The sequence below is a fragment of the Glycine max genome, chromosome 7, assembly GCF_000004515.6.
Source record: "Glycine max cultivar Williams 82 chromosome 7, Glycine_max_v4.0, whole genome shotgun sequence".
Taxonomy (NCBI): Eukaryota; Viridiplantae; Streptophyta; class Magnoliopsida; order Fabales; family Fabaceae; genus Glycine; species Glycine max.
In genome coordinates, this window is record NC_038243.2 from 40,329,648 (window position 1) to 40,353,069 (window position 23,422).

Here is a 23,422-nt window from a genome sequence, read left to right on the forward strand (position 1 = left end):
TAAATTATAGAAAAACAAAAAAATTATGAAGAGTGAAATTTTACTCATTTCAACAATTTTTTTTATTTAGTTTCTTAATTAGTATTCTTAGAATGAAATTTTACTCATCCTAACAATTTTTTTTTTTACTTAATTTCTTAATTAAACCAATTAATATTTTTCATATAAAAAATATAGACAAGGAAACCTAAAACACCCTTCCTACTCAATATTAACATAGTGTACTGTGAACAGCTAAGTACCAAAACCATCCTGAATGTTTTACAATAATGCATTATATTAAGAGTTAAAATAATGAGAAACTGTACCTTAGTGTCCTGTGAACAGCTATGTACCATTGTTGAATTCTCTACATAAAAAAAGAATTAAGTGTCCTAACGAAAATCCAGAAGTGAGAAAATTGAGACAAGAGAAAGGAGATTGCATAGTCAACAAGAAATGTGGTTGGTGCCATAGCTGATTTCTTGAAGGGTTGAATGAGACATATTTGTGACCCATCTCATAGGGCCATTTGATTCTCCTTGTATGTTGTAAGCATAAGAGGGCCATGTTACATCTTTTCCACACATGTTCACACCCATTGTGATAATCTTTTGTGTTCTTTCAAGAACTATAAGGCTCGAAAATGTGGAGAAGCTGTTCCCTACAAAGATATCAGCCCTCAAGCACACTTCATAGTCAATTGCTGATTGAATTAGATATGGATACTTCTTGTAAATTCCATCAACACCAAGTTTCTTCTTCTCATAAGGTAGAAAGCCTTCTTCCCAACCTTCAAGTACTGAAGAATTTTGAAGGAGTTTATCAGCTACTGCAAGATAAACAACGGATGGAGTCTTCAAACCTTTGATGTTGGCAACTCTTTCCATTATCTCTTTCTTGCTACTACAAATTTGGTTTGTGTTCAATCTCTGCTCCAATTTTTTGCAATGAATCATCCAATCAATTTCCACTCTCATGTGGACAGCAACATAAGGAAGAGGCTGAAAAGAAGAACTATCATTCTCCAATTCCACTGATTCACTATTGCTTTGTGTTTCTCTTCCAACTGCTCTAATCCTAGACACAACTCTATCTGCTTCTCGACCAATCTCATCTATCAAAACTAAGCACTCAAAAACCTTTGCATAGTCCTTCACAGGCCAATGATCATGCCACAAGAAAGGGTTCTTCCCCACTATCCTAATCACCTCGTGGTCCTCAAACTCCCCTTTACTATAATCTCTCAATTGATCCAAATCCCTCTCCACTGTCCACTTCCTACCACTCCCTTTCTGCATCTCAAGCACCCGAGTTTGGTTCGAGAGATCTGAGTACCGACCCAGTTGCACAAACCCGCTGCACAGTGCATTAAACTTGTCATATTGGAACACCCTGTCAAAGGAAATGGGTTGCAAGAGGTCAATTTCTTTGTAAAACAAGGAGGCACTAAGACTAGGCATCAACAGAATTCGATTCATCGTTCTAGCGGTATGGCAAGCCCTTGCAAATGCAATCTTCTGGTTGTTCAATCCCCACACAATCTGAGGAACCTCCAAAAACTTATCTTGCCTAACCCCAACACCAAATGATGGAGAATGGTTCCTGATATACACAAAGTTGCTCCATTCAACCCCACCAAAGCCAGGGGAGGGAGGAACCAACAGAGCTCTAAGAATCAAAAGAGCAACAAGAAGAAACACAAATTTGCAAGTCAAGGATTTCACAGTGCCACCACCCATTAACTGAGACAACTTGCAATTAAACAACACTTTCATGTCAGAATCACTCTCTCACCATTCAAACCCTCAATTCAATTTTATATTTAGATTGGATCATTCACTTACTCACAAGTCACAAGGGATCAACATCTATGAAGAGAACTCGTCCACATATGTTGCAAAGTCAAGATCCAACTTTTAAGGGCAGCACAATCTGACCAGTTTTCAATAGAGTCCCCCACTAAAATGAACATCTACAAAGAGAAAAGAGTCAAAATCAGCTTATGGATTTGCAAAGTGAAAAAAAAAACATTTATATTCAAATCCATTTAGTATTATAATGAAATAAGACCTATCCAAGCCGTGTCAATCTCGGTAGTAACAAACACCATAATCATCATTTATCATTACCACAGCCGATCTCTTTATAGAAGAAGAAAGAACAGAATGATCAAAACAAAGAGCAATGACTGAATTTTGAATAATTGATGTGGCTCTTAAAAATACAAAGTAAGAGAGAGAATGAATGAATTGAAGGGAGAATTGGGATGGTGAAAGAAATAAAGAAAGAGAGAATCTTGGGAGAAAAACCCGAAAGAGGAGACTGAATGAATCCCTTTTAAAGGAAAAAAAAGGTTGGTAGCACGCTGAACCTCAAGCAAAGAGGATGTACCAAAAGAGAATATTTGAGAGAGAGAGATGGTGTGAGGGGAAGAAGACAAAAACAAAAGGGAAATGAGTCAGAAGAAGTGAGAGATGCAGAGGGATTGTATTGTATTGTACAGATCAGACGACAGGTTAGTTTTGCTAAGAAAGACAACTGGCAAGACTCCACGCATTCTAAGGACGATGTAGCAAACCAAAACAAACCAAACCCTGCTGCTGCCTCACATAAATAAATATTCAATAATAATGTTGGACCGGAGATAATAATTTTTTTTATCTGGTGTACAGAAAAATTAGTCTTAACTTATCTAGCCTAACGAAACCAAATATGGCCACTGATTTTAGTTTGTTTATTTTAAGAGAAAATATTGTGGATTGCTGCTGTAAATTAAAGGAACCCATATGAATATTATACTTTTTTTCTTTTTTAGCTTATGGGATAATTTTATTAGAGTTGAGTTGAATAAAATTATTATTATAACTAATAAAGTTTTTCTTTGGAGTATCGATTCAATCTTGATATTTTATGAGTCGAGGTTGAAATAACAATATACAGAGATTCTTTATGTATAAGTATGATAAATATAAATTTCATAAAGAAAATTTGACACACAATTCCTGACACACAATTTGAGTATAGTTTGGTTTGTCTCCTGTGCCTTCTGTTGCTATCTTTATTGGTTGAATGATATTTCCTAGCCGGTTGTCTGCTAATTTTTGTGAGAGGTCAACCTAGTTGAGATTTCTTTCATAAATCTTTTGCAGCAGTCAACTTTTCTTTTTTAAAAAATAACATTTAAGTTTCAATGTAGAAATTCAAATTTTGTTAGCTTTAATAACTAAAAAGTTAAAATTTACACTACTACCAATATAAGCTTTTAACATCAGTTGTTATTAAGAACTTTCAACATCAATTATTACTTGATGTTGAAACTACCGACTTTAAAAATATTAACATTAACATCAATTTTAGAAAACTAATGTTAAACTAAACTACACAACATCGATTTTTTATAAAATTGATGTGTATAGTAAGAAATAACAAAAAAAATGTAAAATATTTATAAATCAACATCCGTTTTTAGAAAAAAAAAAAAAACTGATGTTGTGATTGTGTCACAACATTGATTTTTTCAAAAATCACTATTATTTTCTGCTCACCAACATCGGTCTAAAAATCAATGTTGTCAGTCAACCACAACATTGGTTTTTTCTTAAAACCGATGTAGTTGCGCAATCACAACATTGATTTTTAGAAAAATTGAGGTTGTGTTTTGCACAATAACGTTGATTTTTAAAGAAACCGATGTTGTTTTCTGAAATTTTTTAAATATCCTATCTGTTTTTTCAATTACCCCAGATTAACCTACAAATTGAAAAATAAAACCAATCCAGACAATTCAAATTTTGTCCATAATAGTTGAACATTTAATGTCAATTAAAAGAAATATTTAAAGTAATGAAAGTCAATACATAAAATCAATTGTAACCTAATCTAAATTAACATAACTCTACAATTCTAAAATTACTTAAACATCTAGTGTTTCATTTTTAACTTTTAGATAATATCTTGCGCACTGAATGCGAATTGTCTTCATGGTCTTTGGTTCCAATGGTATTGGATCAGTAAAATATTGCATGATATAATAAAACATAAGTTAATAAATATAAATAATAAAAATTATAACAAATTGAATTAGTTTTGAAGTAAACAATTATTGTTTCCCAATTATCCTTGAAACCTCCTAGGACTATCATTGACATCCAATGCATTACGTAGTACCCACACTCAGTGCTTCCTTTTTGCTTATTGCACTAAATTGAATAGGATATTTAGACATTCAAAGTTAACCGAAAATTAGTGTACAAAGTAATAAAATTTAAATTTTAAGGCAACAAACATCATTTAAATCATTTACTTTAACTACAATCCATCTAGCAACAACCTTGGATTTACTTCCTTGACTATCGTTGAATCCTTTCAAAGCACTGATTAAGAGAAACAGGCATGCATAATGTACAATTAAAGTATTGATGTCAAATACTAATCATAAAGTAAATGTATTACAAAATACAACTAACATGTTGATAATTCCTTTTCAAATAGTTGTCGGACCTATTGTGCAAGGAACAAAACCAGATGATAACATTGTCCTTGGGACATATAATGACCATTTGTCAATATGCACTGCATTAGAAAACATTAAGTTATTATAATGCATACATTATTAAAATTGATTTGTTCAGTTTAACTTACCCATTCAAGTAGGCTCCTAGGTAGACATCTCTATGTGAATTCTGCATCAATTTCTTAATATAATATTCTGATTCAAATTGTGATTGCCCAGATCTCTATATGGACTGTGGCTCGAGGAATCCATACACAGGCATTCCTTGCTGCATACTTGTCTCAATCATATGCCTATTGTTGTTAAAATTATGTAAATTGTCTATGAATTTAAAACAATTAGTTAGCTAATATACAATACTGTAAAGTAACTTACAAAATCCACAATTGTATAACAGAGATACTGAGACATTGACCATCGTGTGCTATTTTAGAAAGATCTTCATGCTTTATGTACAAGGCGAAGTTTCATTATACACCCCAAACACGGTAGCATCCTATGGCCTGCAAAGGCTTAAGGAAAAGATGTGGGATGGTCAATGTCATCAGGTATAGAGGATCAACATCAGGATCAGGCCTATCTGCAGGTTTCGCTGGTCCCTTAGCTCCCTGTTTACCCTACATAATTAATAAACATAATGAATTTTAGTCAACACTTTATTTGTAACATTCTTTTTTAATAATTTTTAAAACAATAAAATGAAATACATGTCCTAAAAAACGCTTTACAAGATGTGTCGCCCAAGTGAGGAGGGTGTTAAGTGTTTGCCCCACTAACTAAACCTCTTGAGTGGATACAATAATGCGAGCATCAACATCTCGAACTTCCTCAACACCAACCTTGACTTGATCATTGCCTAAGGGATGTTGTGGACAGTGGTTGACCCCTCATAAACTCTTCCATGGGCAACTGGGCGGGGATGATTTTTATCGACATACAACCGACATTTCTCTGAGTCAGCCGTGTTTGGATCCTGCCTTGAGGGATCGACACAACTTTCCTTTGTACTGACATGGGTAGTAGAAGGATCAACCACAAGCTCAAGAGGTAGTGCGAGTCCCTGTGATTGTATCTACAACTGGAACAGGGGCTGCATCTGGCTGAAGGACAATGTTAGTTGTCGAGCCACTTTTTGTGTGATTGATTTCTCCAGCTGGTCCTTGATTTTTTGTGTCAGTTGCTCCAGGTCTTTGGGAGCCATGGACGTAGATGTGCGAGAGATCCTTGAAGCCAGTCCAAAATATTGTTTGATCGTGACACCGGCTCCAACAGCACAAACACAACCAGAGTGTTCTGGTCGCCCAATGGCAGCAGTCAGTACATCCTGATGTCCATGGGTGACAAAGCTTCCCTGTGAGACATGTTCTTCCAAGGAATCTTGTAGTCAACAGATGAAACAAATTTGGTTTACTCATCAAAAAATTATTATAAAAAATGACCATTGACAAATGAGAGTCACTTACAATCCTATCTATAATTTTCTTTGTCGCCTTCGACGTCATTTGACCAGATTTTTTCGTGCAGGCCATCTTCCACTTCATGTGTCATCTAATGGGATACAGAGGATCAAGGATTGTGTCATTGCTCCTAGATTGAGCTGCTTCCTCCAATCATTTCTTTTTCTTGTCCTCCATCAACTTTTCTTTTAGATAATCATAACTCCTACGAGACAACACGTGAATGACAGTGTTTTGTTTCTGAATGGTCTGCGCCTTCTTTTGAACATCCTGTAACAATTACACATTAGCCTAACTTTATACATTTGACAATAATGTGTATATATAAAGTTTAAAACAATGAAAATCAACTAACTTCTCATGAAGGGTCTCTTCGACTCTAACAAAATTGGTTTCACTTCTCCTTGCTTATGTTGTATTTTTCACATACTTTATCATCCTTGCCCTCCTTACCGTCTGTCAGAGCCCATTTGAAGGTCAAATTTGACTTAAACTGTCTTCACCGCTGTAGTTTTTTTCTTCGTCCTCAAATTCCATTAAATAAAGACTCAATTAAACACTTACCCACTATTTCAATATTTGTATGTATACTTAACTTTTATCATAATGAGTACTTATTTAGTGCATCTAGATAGTTATATCATTTAGCATAATAAAATTTTAAATTTATTGATGAATATATACTGTCAACATTTATCCAAACATTATAAACTGAATTTGTAAATACCTAGCAAAAGTAATTACTACTTTGGCATGACATACACACACGGGAATATTGAAAAATAAGAACGTCAAGAATATCTGCTACAGAAACCCAAGTTAAAAGGAATGCAAGATCATCAATTTCCAACAAAATGAATTACACTAAAAACATTTGTAATTAAAAAAAACAATTTTAAAATTACCTATTCTTATAAATTATTGAAGACTTCTTTCTAAACAACATTAAAAGTACTGTTTTTATCTTCTTCACAATCAGTTATCAATATTTTCAACCGTTGCCTAAAAGTCACTCTTGAGACTGCAACATATTTTCAACCCCTGCCAAGAAATCTCTTAAACTTCATCTACTAATTAATAATTAGTAACTTCAAAAATCTTTTATTACGAAGATATCATTATGGCTATACATATTTTGAAACAATATTGGAAATGGAATTCCATGAAACTATCCAAGCAAAATATTTAATTAACGCTATAGCACAAATGATATAAATGATAATTTTGAATTTGATATTGCTACAAAGCCCATTATCATTTGGTAACATAGATTTTGAGTTGGTAATTCTACCATATATTCAAATTCATGAAAATTAAGCATTAAAAGCAGACTTAAATGATTATGTAATATAAAAATAAAAATAAAATTATTAATTAAAAATAATTATATTATTTAATAAAAATTAAATTAAATTGTTTAGTAAAAAAGAAAATCATGAAAAATCTGGAAATAATTGACGGAATTAATTTCCACTCTTATACTCTTTTTCATTAACTTTAATAAAAGTACTTTCCCAATCATCTACCATATATTCAAGCATGATTATATAATATTTGTAAGGATAAAAAATTATGTCAAAAGGATAGGAGAGTATGTACAAATCATGCCCTTTATAAAATTATATCTTTAAACGTCTTCCTAAGTGAGGAAAAAAGTAATTCTTTAGTAAATCACATCATATTCATATCTAGTCAAATTTCTTTACTCGTCAAATTATATCTTTAAACAGTGGAACTAAAAAATTTCAAATTTTCAAAGGTTTAATAAAGAAATAATTCACAATGATGTACGTATATTCTAAATAAAATTCACAATTTTATTAGAACCTTTATAAAATTCACATTCTAGCTTGTATAAAATTTTTGAAAATTAAATTTACTTATATACATTAAAAATTTGGGAATTGAATCATGTAATGCACTTAATTATTGACTTTTCAGCAATTCTTTATATAATGATACTTTATCTAATATCTTTGTTAATTAAAACCTTTTTTAAGTAGTCATTTCTAAGTCTACCATCTCTGACATCACTCAAGTGCTCTCAAGATCATTGATTTTTCTTACAAATTAACATGAAAGTTTTGAATTGTACTTAAAGCTATCGGTCAACATTTTGTATTCAAATTCCCTTAGTCAAAGTTATCAATTACAATTCAAGAATGAAATATATATATATATATATATATATATATATATATATATATATATATATATATATATATATATATAAAGTTTATTGGTTATAAGTTGAAGTCAATTTGTGTTTTCTTATTGTACATATTATTTCTTGGTACATATAAAAATAAGAAAATTAATATAAGGAAATTAACCTATCATTGATTTTTCTTACAAATTAATACGCAACTTTTCAGCGTACTTTGTTCTGATTTACACACTTTTTGGAAAATTTATCGAAAGGTCACTCATTCCATAACTATTCCAAGTCAAGTACGCTTTACTTTAGAGTTCTTAAATAACAATATCCGAAAAATAAATATATCCTGTCGGTATAGGTGATGCCAATTAATTACTTAAATTCATCCTTAGTTGTACAATCTCATATTTGTAAAGCCTTGTGATCCCTTTCTTTGTGTTGTGTTTCATTTGAGGGGTAACAAGTCACATTTTGATTTGGTACATAAAAATAATAAATAAAAAAAACAATCATTTCATCCACCAATCAACTCTCAACTTAAATTAGCATTCACATCCCAAATAACTTTGGAAGGCCACTTGTTTCCTAAAGGATCAAACAACGGTATCAAATTGGAATTTTTGTTGATAGCAAGATGGCAGAAACCATATGGCATAACCTGTTGAATTAAAATTAAAAAATTAAAAAATAGAAACAGATGCAAGATAACCCAATATACAACTGTTGTGTATTTATAAAGATGATACTATAAAATAAACATGCCCGACCACCTGAAGAAGCATCAATTGCAGACAATTGCTTTTCTAAGACATATGTAGATATGGATGATTATCTATCAGAAGTATATGCAACATAAACTTAAAATTACAAAAAAAAGAAGAAGAAATATTTGATACAAATACAAAGATTCATACAACCTATGAAACTATCTAATCTAATCTAAACAACTAATATTAAGATGTGTGTACAATAATATTACATATGCAAAGTTCACATCGATATGTTCTTCGTTTAAGATCGACTATTTATGCATTTCTCATCGTTGTCAAAATAAGAATAATCTTCCATTATGAGTAAAAAAACAAAGAAGAAACCAATGGATAGGAAGACATACATGATATAGTAGATAAGGAGACCTTTGATACTGATTCATGACGTACAGTCAATATTTATAGACTGCATAATTAGATTGGGAGTTACTTGGAGCAAAAATATATAAAATTATGTCAACACTGAAAAGTTAAAGTTGATTGGAACTGAGGATGCTCAATCGTTAGTGAATTTCTTGCATAGTAGACAAATAAGATCCAACGTTCTATTACACTATGCAATTAGACAAATAAGAGTTACGCTTGACTAATGTCTTTTAGAAAGATGTAAAAATTCAAAGTTGGTGCCCTGCCAAAAAAAAAGAGACAAAATGAGTTTGGTCCAACTGATTCAACCTGTCTTGTTACTCTTATCGTGCAATATTAATAGATTATTATTATTATTATTATTATTATTATTATTTCTAAAACAATATAACTTCATTAATATTGTGAAACTTTTACATTATGTAATAAATCCATAAAACCCTTTCACAACAATTAAACTAGACAACAATTAAACTAGGGACGTATTAGATTATGATTTCAAAATATTTTTTTTATATAAAAATCCTGTGATATTCAATTAAGTTTTTAAAGATTTTTTAAGACAACAAAATGTGATAGTATTCAATTAGGATTTTTTTTATAACTTATAAAAAGTCTTTTGTTATTAAAAAAATACAAATTTGGATGAATTGTTTTTTAAGAAGGATTTCAATAGATTTCATGAGATTATTTTAGTATGAAACATCTATCAAACAATCTCACCTAAACCCTTGAGATTATGTTAAACTTTTTCTTTCTTTTTCTATTGGTTACTAGAATTTAATTTCTCTTATCACACATACCATATTCTCTTTTTGATATTCTTCAACATGTGTGCGTCTTACATATTTTTTGTATTCTTTGAAATAAAAAAAATGTCAAATATACACCTCCCCTCTACACTTTTCTCTTTGTTTTCAAAATTAAATTAATGTTTGTTTTATGTGCTAAAACTAATCATATTTTTTCTTATATTGACTATGTTCATCACTTGTTTGACGCAATGTTTTCGTGATTGTCATCCTTAATTTTCTCATCCGCATAACTTAGTATCCCTTTTACCAATTTTTCACCCTCACTACTCCCTTTTGGTATATGCTTATTATTGCACCCAATTTAAACATGTCATTAGATTTATCATGAAATAATTGTAGTAATTAAAAAAATCAAGATATCCACATATGATTTTACATCTATTGTTCAAATTCAAAAGTGAGAATGAGAAGATGATATTACAAGAAAAGATAGTATATGAGGACATAAAGCTAGAATCAATATCACTACTACAAAATAGGCTTTTTACGACGTCCCTTATACGATGGTCGTGACAAAACCGTTTTAATTAATAATGCGGTGGCATTACCGTAAATATAAGCATGTCTGGATTGAACTCTATGACGGTTGCATTAAAGACGTCTTAGAAAGCACGGTCTAGTGGCATTTTTGAAATTAAATGAAAGATGATATTATATATATATATATATATATATATATATATATATATATATATATATATATATATATATATATATATATAATATTTTCGACAAAACCCTACTCAGTCTCGTGTAACGTCGCGCCACTAATTTCGACCGCGCCTCTCCTTCTCCCGCTTGAAGCCCCTCAAGTTCTCCAGAACAATCAAAGCAGTAGCCGCCGATGACGACACCATAGAGGCACCAGCAAAAGAAGAGGCTGCATCGGTTGGGTTCACCCCACCAAAAAAATGTACTAATTTTTGTTTTGTTAGGCAAAAATTCCATATTTTTATTTTTTGTCGGGAGGGTATTTTCTTGCTTTTATATTTTCTCTGCTTCATGTTGTTGGGGATGTCTGTGAGATGAACATATAAAGTTGAGATTTTTTCAATTATCTTCAATTTAGCAAGTTTAATTTTGTGCCCTCAAAATTCCCTTTATCTTCCCGTTTTCGATCTCTCTAACCCTTTCCAAAAGATGCTTCCTGGCTAGGTACAGAGAGCCGCTTGGTATTTGTCTTCCCGTTTTGGATCTCTCTAACACTTTAGAATTTGAAGACTACATAGAGCTGCTTAAGGTGTACCTGGCTAGGTACAGAGAGATAATTTTTCTTTTTTCTTTTGCTTCCTTTTTTCTTGGTATAGTTTTCGATGGTTTCTGTCAAATTTTGTTTTTAGTTGATTTAAATACATCATAAGGATATATGTTAGAACATGAGGAGACAATTGAAATAATCTAAATTAAAGTTGTCTGATACATCTAGCTCTCTTGAAATGTAGAATCCAGATATACATACAAAAGACAAATTTATTCTTAAGTAAATTACACTAACTATGAGGTTTTGTGAAATTACACAAACTTCCTAGTTTTCATTTCCTTTTCCCTCTTGAGGTGCGGTTTGGTGTTTGGTTAGATGAACTGGGTGGGTGGGAAACCTTTTAAACTACTGGATCTGTACAATTCTTATCCTCCTCCCTTCATTTATAATTATTTGGTTGGTGATTTTCGAAAGACGCTTCCAATTTTGTGCCCTCAAAAGTGTAGCATTAGGCTGTAAATTTGACTCATTTTAGTATAGTTTTAATGCTGTTATTTCACATTAAACAATACTCATTTAGTTAAGTTGATATCCTAGGACATTGTATATCTCTTGGGCTGGAAGAAAATTAAATTAATGAAGGTGGTGTTACTTGTCATAAGAGTACTTGGCCTCGGACTTTGTGGCTGGTGGCAGGAATGTATTGGTCTCCATCTCCATTAGAAGCTATAGTTGCTGCATTACTTGTGATCAATTGTATGCTTTTCTACTCTTGTAACTAATGCTTCTACTTTTCTTTTATGTGCTCTTTGAATGATGTGTTTTTTTTTTCCCTTCAAGTAATGTTTGGCTTGCTCTGCCTAGCATATGCATTACTTGTGCCGTGTTAGCAAACAACCTGTAAGTATATTTATTTATTGACAAGTGATTAATTGAATTTGATTATATATATACTATCTTGAAAGATTACTCAAATTTGAAAATTTTGGGTACATGCCTTGATGATTTGATGCTCCTACATGTGAATAAAGAGTGTGCACAATTTTAATAGGAAACTTACTTCTGGTTTTTGATCCATTTGCTCAGTCAGCTTTCACAGGGATATCAAAGGGGCTAACATTCTAGTTGATCCTAATGGTGAAATCAAGTTGACAGACTTTGGAATGGCTAAACATGTAAGTTTATTTGCTTTTAGAGAATGAATTACTTTTGCTCACTTGAAAAGTTATTGCTTCTGGTAAAATAAATTGCTTTATTGTTATACACTTGTATTTTAATTAAAGTATGTTAATAGGTTACATTTTGATTTTAAGATAATTTTTAGTTATAATTTATTAATTTATTTTAATTAAAAAATAAGAAAGTATAACTTAACAAATCTTATAAACATTTATTTGTTAGGTCAGAAATTATAAGCATTGCTTGGTCTGGTAGTCCCACTTTGCCTTTTGGAGATATATATATAGAGAGAGAGAGACCCAGATTTTTTTATCGGTGGAATATGAATAGTTGAATACTAGATTACTCTAGGTGGGAAAATATAGTGACCATTTGTTTTTTCAGACTCCCATATCAATGGTTTAATAAATATTTTTTTAAAATATTATTTGTGGATTTTCCTTTTGGGTGATGGGCCAGCTTGTGACTTGTGTTCATTGGATCAAAGGCCCCCCGTCAAACATGATTGAGTTGAGCTATTAGCAGTATGTGTATGGCTATTATTTGTGTACGGCTATTATTTGGTTTTCCTCTTGTGTATTTGTGTATGGCTATTATTTCCTTGTTATTTAATCAAATGCACAAGCTATTAATAGTTTCAGTATTGTGAATTTGGTTTTCCTCTGCTTGTGTATTTGTGTATGGCCATTATTTCCTTGTTATTTAATCAAATGCACAAGCTATTAATAGTTTCAGTATTGTTTCTATTCTTTTCTTTTACATAAGTACGTAACCTCATGGCTGGGGCCAAATTGCTATATAACCTCTCCTCCATGACAAGTGATGAAAAGAAAAAAAAAGTTGGATTAATTAGGATTTTAGTCCCTCAAATTTTAATTTTTGGTCCTTCAAGTTTTTTTGGATAATTTTCAGTCTTTCCTCAATTTTTCTTAGTATTTTTAGTTCCTCTAAATTTTTCTCTATTTTTAGTCCCTTGTTTATTTTTATTTCTTAAAATTAATTCATGTTTTGTCTATTTTTAGCCCCTTATTTATTTTATATTTGAGAGTAATTTTGAACAATAAAAATAAATGAGGGATTAAAAATAGACAAAAAATTTAGAGGGACTAAAAGTGATGTCAACAAAATTAATAAAAGACTAAAAGTTATCATAAAAAAATTGATGAGAATCAAAAGAGCGGTGACTTTCAAGAGAGAATCATGATAATAAAACCTTTTCCCTTCCACAACCTCACATGAATCTCACTCCACTGAAAAATGCAACAATTTTAGCAAAACACAAACAATCACAAGAAAGTAAAAACACATAAACAGAAGAAATTCATAAACTAAAATAAAACAAACTTGTGAATTCTCAAAAATCATTGTAACATTGGAATGCAACAACAAAAAAGTTGATTAAAATTCTATTCAATGTTAAGCTTTAGCCCTTAACAAATAAAAGGTCTCCAGCCTGTCGCATTTTCCATATAACCACGGTGCCCACTAATAGTCCATTGATGGCTAGTAACAACAACAAAAGTTCACCCTGGCAACAAGACACAACTTGATTGGACTCCTCAATCAGTTATATATGTTGCCTTTGGTAGTTCGGCAGTAATTGATCACAACCAACTTAAGGAATTAGCTATTGTACTTGATTTCGTTGACACATCTTTTCTTTGGGTTGTACGACTGAGTAATGATAACGAGGTAAACAATGCATACTTTGATGAATTTCATGGAAGTAAAGGCAGAATTGTAGGTTGGACACCACAAAAGAAGATATTGAACCACCCTGCCATAGCTTGTTTCATTAGTCACTGTGGTTGGAATTCTACTATAGAAGGTGTATGTGGTGGCATACCTTTCTTGTGTTGGCCATTAGCCAAGGATCAGTTTGTTAACAAGTGATATATTTGTGATGTGTGGAGGTTTGGATTGGGATTAGACAAGGATGAGAATGGATTCATATCAAAGGGAGAGATAAGGAATAAGGTAGAGCAATTAGTTGCTGATAATTGCATAAAAGCAAGGTCATTGAAACTGAAGGAATTAACCTTGAATAATACAGTAGAAGGTGGTCACTCTTGAAATAATGTCAAAAACTTTATCAGTTGGACAAATTAATAATGCTTTGGTATAGTTTTGAAATCATTGTAATTTAGTTACTAAAATTGTTCATTTTGTTATGTACTTTTTGAGTATATTGTAAGGTATGGCATTGTTGTTTCCTAAAACAATCGCTAGTGATTTTTAATTGCAATCATGCCTATTGCTCTATCTTTTAAAGCCACTTTAATACTAACACATTCCACTTCAAAAAAAGAAATGTTGAGTATTGTCGCAACCTACCCTTCGGCAGGAGGGCGACGCGGGACTCACGGGGGTGTCTTCCAAGAAAGGAATACACGCGGAGTCGCCACCAACGTTTATTTGAGGAAAACGTCAAAAAAACCGAAAAAGACATGGTCTACGAACTTTAAGTGAAAGGTTCGGGAGTTGTATTTACACACGGGAAAGGTATTAGCACCCCACACATCCGTCACAAGAGACGACAGCCTTTAATCAAATGTGTAAATATGACTTCAATTTATGTTATCTTCCCTTTTTTCACGTTCCTATGCCTTTTATATATTTTTCATCTTTTTATGGTCGACGACGGTGTTTCCCTTGCTCCTACGTATTCCTCAATTGTGATAAGAAAATCAGACCTACGTAGTTCTTTGAGAACCAAACGTTGGTTAAATTATTTTTATCTTTTTTGCAAAATATGTTTTTATTGAATGAAAGGTCATTTAAGGCGTTGAACCATAAAATAATCTTTCAATTCTTTTGAAATGAGAAAACATTAAGGCATTGGACCATTAATGATCTCTTGTTATTTTTTAAAAGAGGTAATAAAGCTACGTGTTGATTTTAGGTCTTTTTTAGAAATCTCCATAAAAGCGGAAAAGATCATTTTAAGGCGTTGGACCTTAAAAATGACTTTTTTTAGGTGATGACAAAAGCTTGATTTATGAATTGATTTTAGCTTTAGTTTCACTTTGGTTATTAGTCAATTCGATTAAGAAAGAAAAATCTCAAAGAAAAACGTCCGATTGATCTTTTTGATTATTTTACTAAAAAATATTTTTTGATTATTATTTTATTATTTTTCCTCTTTTTTGGCTTTAAACGTGGTTACGACATGACCGAACGGTCAGATTTCATTTTAACAGAAATTAAAAGATGTTACAATATGAATGATCGGTGGAAATTTATTTTATTTTTTGATTAGGCGAGAAAATGACTTAAATAAATGACTAAAACACGTCAAAAGGGGGTACAGAAAGTAAATGAAATAAAAATAAAAGCACGCGAAACAAATGAGGACTACTAAGGGTACATAGAATGAATTGAAAAGTTCGATTTCGGGAACTTACCGGTTGAAGACCGAAGAATGACGAAGAACGAACGAAGAATGACAAAGAACGGCAGAAAATCTTCACGAAATCACCCACGGAAACATCTGGGAGCGTTACGGAAGCGCTTCGGCTTGGGTTTTCTTCACGGAAACAATTTTTCTCACTAATTTTAAGTGATTCTCAGATACCAGGAGGGTTGAACATTTTTGTTCTTCCCTCCTTCCCCTATTTATAGGGAAAAGAATGAGAAGCTTGCCACCCAGCTCGCCTAGGCGAGCTAGGTTGCTTCCTCCAGATGGCACCGCCTTCTGGGGAACTTCTTGGAAGGCCCAAGTGGGCCTGATCGCTATTTGCACCCCCTGTTTACTAAATACACCCCCTTGCTTTTTTTGCTGATTCTTTTTTCGTAATGTTACGGAACTTTACGAATTATGTAACAATACTTGTTTTCTTTCCGTAATGTCACAAAACCTTACGGATTACGTAATCATCCCTTCTTTGGCTTCCGGGATGTTACAGAACTTTACGGATTGCGCATTAACACTTCCTTTTGACTTCCGGCATGTCACAGAACTATACGGATTGTGCAACAATGCTTTCTTTTGACTTTCAGCATATCACAGAACTTCATGAATTGCCTAACGATGAGTGCCAAGTACCTCGAAGTGGTCAAACGAGGGTCGCATCCCAACAAACGGATGGTCCCCAGACGAAATTAGGGTATTACAAGTACATATCCGTGGCATCTTTTGTGCATTTCTTTGGGTTAGAACACACTCAAAAACATTCTTTATTTTCTAGAGAAGATATTGGTTTATATAAGTGGATTTGATGGAGCACCTACCCTTATAGATACCCTATCAACAGTGAAGAACAGAGGAGGTGCCTATTTCTACTTGAGACAGAGCTCACTTACTAATTGTTGTATAAGCTGTCTATCTATTTATATATGGATGACTCTAATTTATTTGGACAAATTTATCAATAAACACTTGAGAAGAAAAGAAAAATGTTAAATGAATTAAGTTTTTCACATAAGTTAAAATTAATTTATGAACTAACTAATTTATAAAAGTTCTCTAAGTTAACTTCTCCAAAAATTGATTCTAACTTACGTAGATGAATAATTTAATTTTAAGTATTGATGACAAGCTTAACTTATATTAGCTTCTTATATTTCTAATTTTGATGCTTCAGTTTTTTCTCCTTATGATAAAATAAAGAGCTTTCAAGGACAATGATTTGAAGTGTCTAGAGGACAAGCATATGACAAGGAAGGGGAATGAGGATGAGGTAGAGGACAACTAGTGAGGTCTATAATTAAATTAGTCAACACTAAACTCAAAATTTTGTCCCAAACATTGTTTTGTCAAAGAAAGACTATCTGGTCTAGATGAGGCCATGAGGAGAATGTAACTTCAATAGATTAAAGGACTTAAACAATGTCAGATTGCTTAATTGAAGCCTCCAATACTAAGGGTGATTTACAACTTGCCTGATATGTTAATGCTAGTGGAATTGAGATAATTGCCAACAACTACTTGGCCTGTTGTCAAGCTTTCCCTTTCATCTGGTGCCATGGAATGGTAAGCTTTCATCTCTACCAACTAATGGGTTAATGTAGAACACAAAGTTTTAACTATCTAAATTTCTATTATGCAATTTATCCAAAAATAAATAAATACAAAAATCAATACTCTGATGAATAATTTCCCCTTCAAACTTTTTCTTGGTTTGCAGCCTTGTAAAACAAGTTTATACCTCCGATATAGATCTAATTCAATATCAACAATACTTTTGATTTGTACAAAACAAAGACCAAAAGGATTTTTTGGTCAACATATTCAAGTTATACAAGCAGCTAAAAGTGGGAGGTCTTATATTTTTTTCATGTTGAGCACGGTTAACTATGCTGGTTATTGCTAAACTTGCCATTGGCCTAGGTAGAATTGCCTTTTTGTTCTGGGTCCTAGGTTTGATCCAGGCAGGTGCCATTTCACCCAAGCCACATTACCCATCATCAGAACTTATTCCAATACATATAAAAAAATATCAAGATACAAAGAGATCTTTTCATATCCTAAAATATGTACGATATTTACAATTGTAGTTTGTTCATTTATTCTAGGATAGATATGTAGCCACACAAGAAATGACAAGATACAAAATGTTCGCATACTAGGAGATATATTTATGACAATTATCAAGGAAAAATTATAGAAAAATTGGTTAAGGTGGTGTGGACATATGCAAAGAAGACCATCAAAGATGCCAATGAGGAGAGTACATCACATGGTTTGTCCGTTAAAAAGGAAAATGAATGGCGGGTCTGTTTCCATGTTCACACCCATATAATCATCTGTAGTTTAATAATTTTGAACAAGAAAAACTCTGAAAAATATCTACTATTTATCCGCAATAAGTAATAGTGTATACAAGCCCAACCTATTAAAGTAGTAATTAAAAGAGCAGAGGCAACCATTGATGAGGAAGGACATGGGACTCACAGAACAAGCACAGTTGTTGGTGCTTTTGTTGATCATGCAGAAGTACTTGGAAATGTTGAAGGCACAGTAGCAAGGATTCCCCTTATGCTCACCTAGCAATTTACAGGGTATGCTTTAAAGGCTTTCGAGAGAGTGATATATTGGTTGCATTGGATGCAGCTGTGGAGGATGGAATAGATGTATTACCAATATCCCTCAGCTCGAGAAAGCCAAATTCTTTTTTTGATGAAAGCATTGCTATAGGCACATTTGTGGCAATGTAGAAGGGAATTTTTGTAAGTTGTGTTGTAGGAAACTCTGGCCCTCTCCTTGGCTCCATAGTTAATGGAGCGCCTTGGATCCTCATAGTTGGAGCAAGCATTATCAACAAAAGCATTGCAGCAACAACAAAGCTAGGAAATGGGCAAGAATTTGACGATGAATCTATTTTCCAGCCTTCTGATTTTTCTCCAACTCTGCTACCCTTGCACATTAGAAGTTGTATTTTGTGTTAATGGATCCTTGAATGATACAACTTTCTGAGGCAAGGTTGTTTTGTGTGAGAGAGGAGGAGGTATAGGAAGAATTGCCAAAGGAGAGGAAGTAAAGAAATCTGGTGGTGCAGCCATGATTCTCATCAACTATAAAAGGAATGGCTTTAGTCTCAATGGTGATGTACATGTTCTTCCTACAACACATGTAAGCTATGATGTTGGACTTAAGATTATAGCCTATATATAGTATTTATCTGAAAAATATCTACTATTTATTTGCTAGAGTGGTGTCAGTGTCATATCGGTTTTAACTTCATCACTACTTTGATACCTATTGGTATTTCTTTAACCATTTTGTATGTATATTATCATCTCATGATGTGAGACCTTTTCCAGCTCCATACTATCTCCTTAACTTGTATTGTGACCATTTTAGTTACTATTTCAAGGTTGAACTAGCTTACTTCAACCATGGAGGTATCTTATAATGTCATCACAAACTTGATCAATGCTAATACACTCCCTTAAGGCAATTGCTATTTTCAGTTCCCATATTTACTAATACACTCCCTTTTTTGTTTTTATATTTTCCTAAAATATCCTAAATGCACACTTCCCCTTCGTCATTTTCTCCCTCACGTTCTTCTGAAAAACATACTCCTTTTATCTGCAAATTTACCAATGGCATCATATCCCCAATGTTTTGTCTTGTATACCCAAAACCATGTAGTAAGACATTTTTCTATATTTTTTTTTCAAAAGGGGGATATTAATACTAATAAGACACTACAGGTTTGCAAACCACAAATGAATGCATCTATACTTTGTCGTTTCCAAATCAATTTTTGATCATGTTATGCATTTGACATAAAGCTGACATTAACCTAATTGGGTGAACAAAACCAATAAAGCACCATTTGAGTGGAACAAAAACTATAATAGTTAGGTAGCAAGAGAGCAAACCTGTCGAGGGAACAGTAAATGACATACGTTTGTTGAGGGAACAATAAACGTGTAAACCTAGCTCGCCACCACAACACCAAATGCACAACACGACATGGCCACACAATGCGTTTACACGACGACTCAGAAACCAACAAGGGCGGAGGAGTGACGGGAGGACGGGAGATGAGATAATCACTAAGGGTAAGAGATAGAGGGTAGGGCCTATGAGTGACTTGATGGGTGTAAGGGGTAGTCTTTTAATCGAATTCCCAAACCACGACGGTGTTTATCCATAAACGTTGTGGATTTCTCATTTCAACGACGGTCAAAACTAGACTTGTCGTTGTAACATCCATACGAAGACGAGCTACTTTCCACCGTCGTCATTTACGCAGAACATAATGACAAATTTGTCACCGCATATTATTCAATGACGATTTCATAGGACCGATGTGGAATGTGCGTCGTAAAATTAGGTTTTTCTAGTAGTGTTCTTTCAAGGCCGTGTTGGCTAATGGAGTGGCAGTGGTGGTGAAGAGGACTATAGAAATTAATGTTATGGAGAAAGATGATTTTGATGTAGGGATGAGGAAGCTGACATAGCTTAAACACTGGAATATATTGACTCCTTTAGCTTATCATTTTAGAAAGGATGAGAAACTAGTAATCTCTGAGTATGTTCCAAGAGGTAGTCTATTGTTTTGTGTGCATGGTAAGACTTATTCTTCCTAACTTCTTCAAGTTCAACTCAACATTTTCACATATACAAAATTTAGATGCATTTATGCTTACTATACTAAAAGTATAGTTCTGTAATATGAATTGGAGTTTCACCTCCACAATCTGAGGTCACCTAGTATTTGAGATATTTGTTTGTGTATATGTTGTTTTGTTAACTGTTGATTTTTAATACAAATGAAATTCAGGATATAATTTACTGAAACTGGATTGTTATTTTTTTTGCTTTGAAAATTGTATTTTAGAAAAATTTATCCAAATAAGACATAAAAAATCCACATCGGTTATTAATTAAAATCCTTTTAGAATTATGACATTTTAAGACAGTTTTGGAGTAAAAACCGTTGTCAAATATTGATTCTTTCTAGTCACAACTATAACTGGATGATAATTTAAATAATTAATTCAAAGAAATGTACACCCTTAAATGATAACTGTAGGATCCTGCATTTGCTTGCTTTATGACTCCAGGAATCATGGTACATATGACTTCTATAATACTCATTGAAGTATACAGTGAGTGCACTAGACAGAATCTTAGAGGTAGTTCGAGTATATATTGAATTTTAGTATATGGGTATATACACATTACACACTACGTTAACTTCGGAAAATGAGTACGAAATGATGGCGTGACTTAGGCTTTTTAACTTGGTAACATGTCCGCAACCTACAAGATGCGAATGTCACATCACGTTATTGGTGATTTCCTTGTTTTGTCGTAATGAAATTATGTCTAAATTTTTCTGTTGAATTTTCAAGCAACCATACATATAGAGTAATACTATTATTTGTTGTCCGAGTAACATATAATCTATAATTATTGTAAAGAGAATAACTTTATTTGATATGATCTTTTTTGGTGTTTTTATCTTTAATTATTATAATATTTTATTTTAATTTCTAATAACATGAGTATCTTTTTTGTTCGGATTATATATAAAAAGAATATAAATATTTTGATGTATACATTTTTATATCATTTTATTTTTATAATTATATTTATAAATTATTATTTTGTCTTTACAATTATCTTCACAAACCTACAAATATTTACTATCTTTTATTATTTTTTTTTATAAAAAAAAGCTTGAAAAGACATATAGACACGAAGTGTCTGTTTTCCTACTATTGATAACTATAGTTTCTCCTTGATCTCCCATTTCCCCATCTAATTTGTAGTAGTAATTACCATATACCAGCACATCACTCTATCTAGCAAGATATGTTCTATATATGTTCATTTTTTTCTTCTACCCCAACATGATTTGCTCCCTTTTCTCCTCAACAGTAATTAATAGAATAGAACTTTATATAACTATATATTCTCCACACTGCCACACAAAAATACAATAGATAAAGACAAGCTGTTCTATATCTAAAGCTATAAATTAAACCCAATTAGTCAGTACTTTCTATATTTTGATCTGTCTTCTTTCCTCGATCTACTTCCCCTTAATTTATTGTTAGCTAAATCTTCCTTTTTGGTAGACCTATGATGCAACCATTGAATTAAACCTACGCATTTTTCTAAATAAAAATGTAAAAGTAATGGTCTTAAAGGTTTATTTTATAAAGATATTGATCACCTTTATTTAGTCTAATCATAAGTTATGGATAAAAAAATTAAATCTAACCATAAATTTAATGAAATTAATTTTAATATATTATAAATGTACAAAAAGCTTCGCATTAATATTTGTTGTATCATTTAATCATTTAATGAGAATAATATTTTTTATGGAAGAGTAATATTTATTTTATGTTATTAACTAATTATTGATAAAATTAAACTTATTTATGTCAGTGCATAATTAAATGACACTCGAAAATATTTTAACATTAACAAAAAAAGTGAATCTAATCTTATAATTGTGGTAATCCTATAACATCTACATCTATATCTATTATATAAGTAAAATAAACTCTCATAAAAAATAGAATAAACTTGAAAATAAGTATTAAATATAGAATTTAGTCTTAATTTCAATTTTATGTTAGTAATAATTATTATAATCTCTATTCAACATTTTCTAATGAATTGTAGCATTGAGAAAAATAATGAATATAGTAGTAATATTTAACCATATTATTTTATTTGATCTTATATTATATTAATATTTAGTTATGTTATATGTAATAAATACTATAATTAATATATTTGAAGTAAAATTGATTTTCGAATAACTTTAAATATTATATTAATTAAATGTAATAAATATAATGTATGTTTATTGAACATATTCCCTCGTTCCAGATCATATGTAATTAATTTATTAAATTTCAAAAGAAATATTAGGTAACTTTTGAATAATTAATGACTTATATAGTCTTTTTATACATTACTTCCACTAAGTATTAATTAAGAATAATTTTGGAAGAAGTATTTAATACAACATTGGTTTTATAAAATGACATCTATTAAAACGTCATGTAATTTGGAAAGGAAGAGTATGATTTTTCATATCTCTATATATTTTGTACAGGGATTTGTTAACACACATTCATGTTTTTTAGAATAAGTATGATAATAAGTTATAACTAAAAATTGTCTTCAAATACATTAATAGTATAACTTATTAATACATATTCATACTTACTTAAAAATGAGTGTGTACATTAACAAATGCTAATAGAATTTGTTAAAGTCCAACACACTCTTATTTTTTTTAATATAAATACGTTAACAAATAGAATTTGTCTTAAAATACACTAATAATATAACTTATTAAGACTATTATATTAAAAAATTGGAGTGTATACTTAAACAAATTCATATATATATATATATATATATATATATATATATATATATATATATATATTAAAATATCAGTTAAAAAATTAGTTCATACAGCCACGTTTTGATGACCCATTTTAATTAACCTTCACGAAACACTTTTGACTCATACAAGATTGTAGTAACCAATCA

The 23,422-nt window shown here is 31.6% G+C and overlaps 1 protein-coding gene across 5 annotated transcripts; it reads right to left on the minus strand.

Moving 5' to 3' along the window:
* Window positions 1–259: 259 nt before the first annotated feature.
* On the minus strand, window positions 260–2,571 carry LOC100792558 (O-fucosyltransferase 23). Of its 5 annotated transcripts, none has more exons than XM_003528506.5 (3): window positions 2,053–2,560; window positions 1,827–1,954; window positions 260–1,724 (listed from the first exon to the last, which is right to left on the minus strand). In XM_003528506.5, exon 3 carries the CDS (start codon window positions 1,719–1,721, stop codon window positions 429–431), a length of 1,293 nt encoding a protein of 430 aa, XP_003528554.1. In that variant the 5' UTR covers window positions 1,722–1,724; window positions 1,827–1,954; window positions 2,053–2,560; the 3' UTR covers window positions 260–428. The 5 variants fall into 5 exon arrangements, with proteins under 5 accessions (XP_003528554.1, XP_006583938.1, XP_040873325.1 ...); XM_006583875.4 differs by having other exon boundaries at window positions 1,831–1,954; window positions 2,053–2,536; XM_041017391.1 differs by having other exon boundaries at window positions 260–1,733; window positions 1,831–1,954; window positions 2,053–2,536.
* Window positions 2,572–23,422: the final 20,851 nt, after the last annotated feature.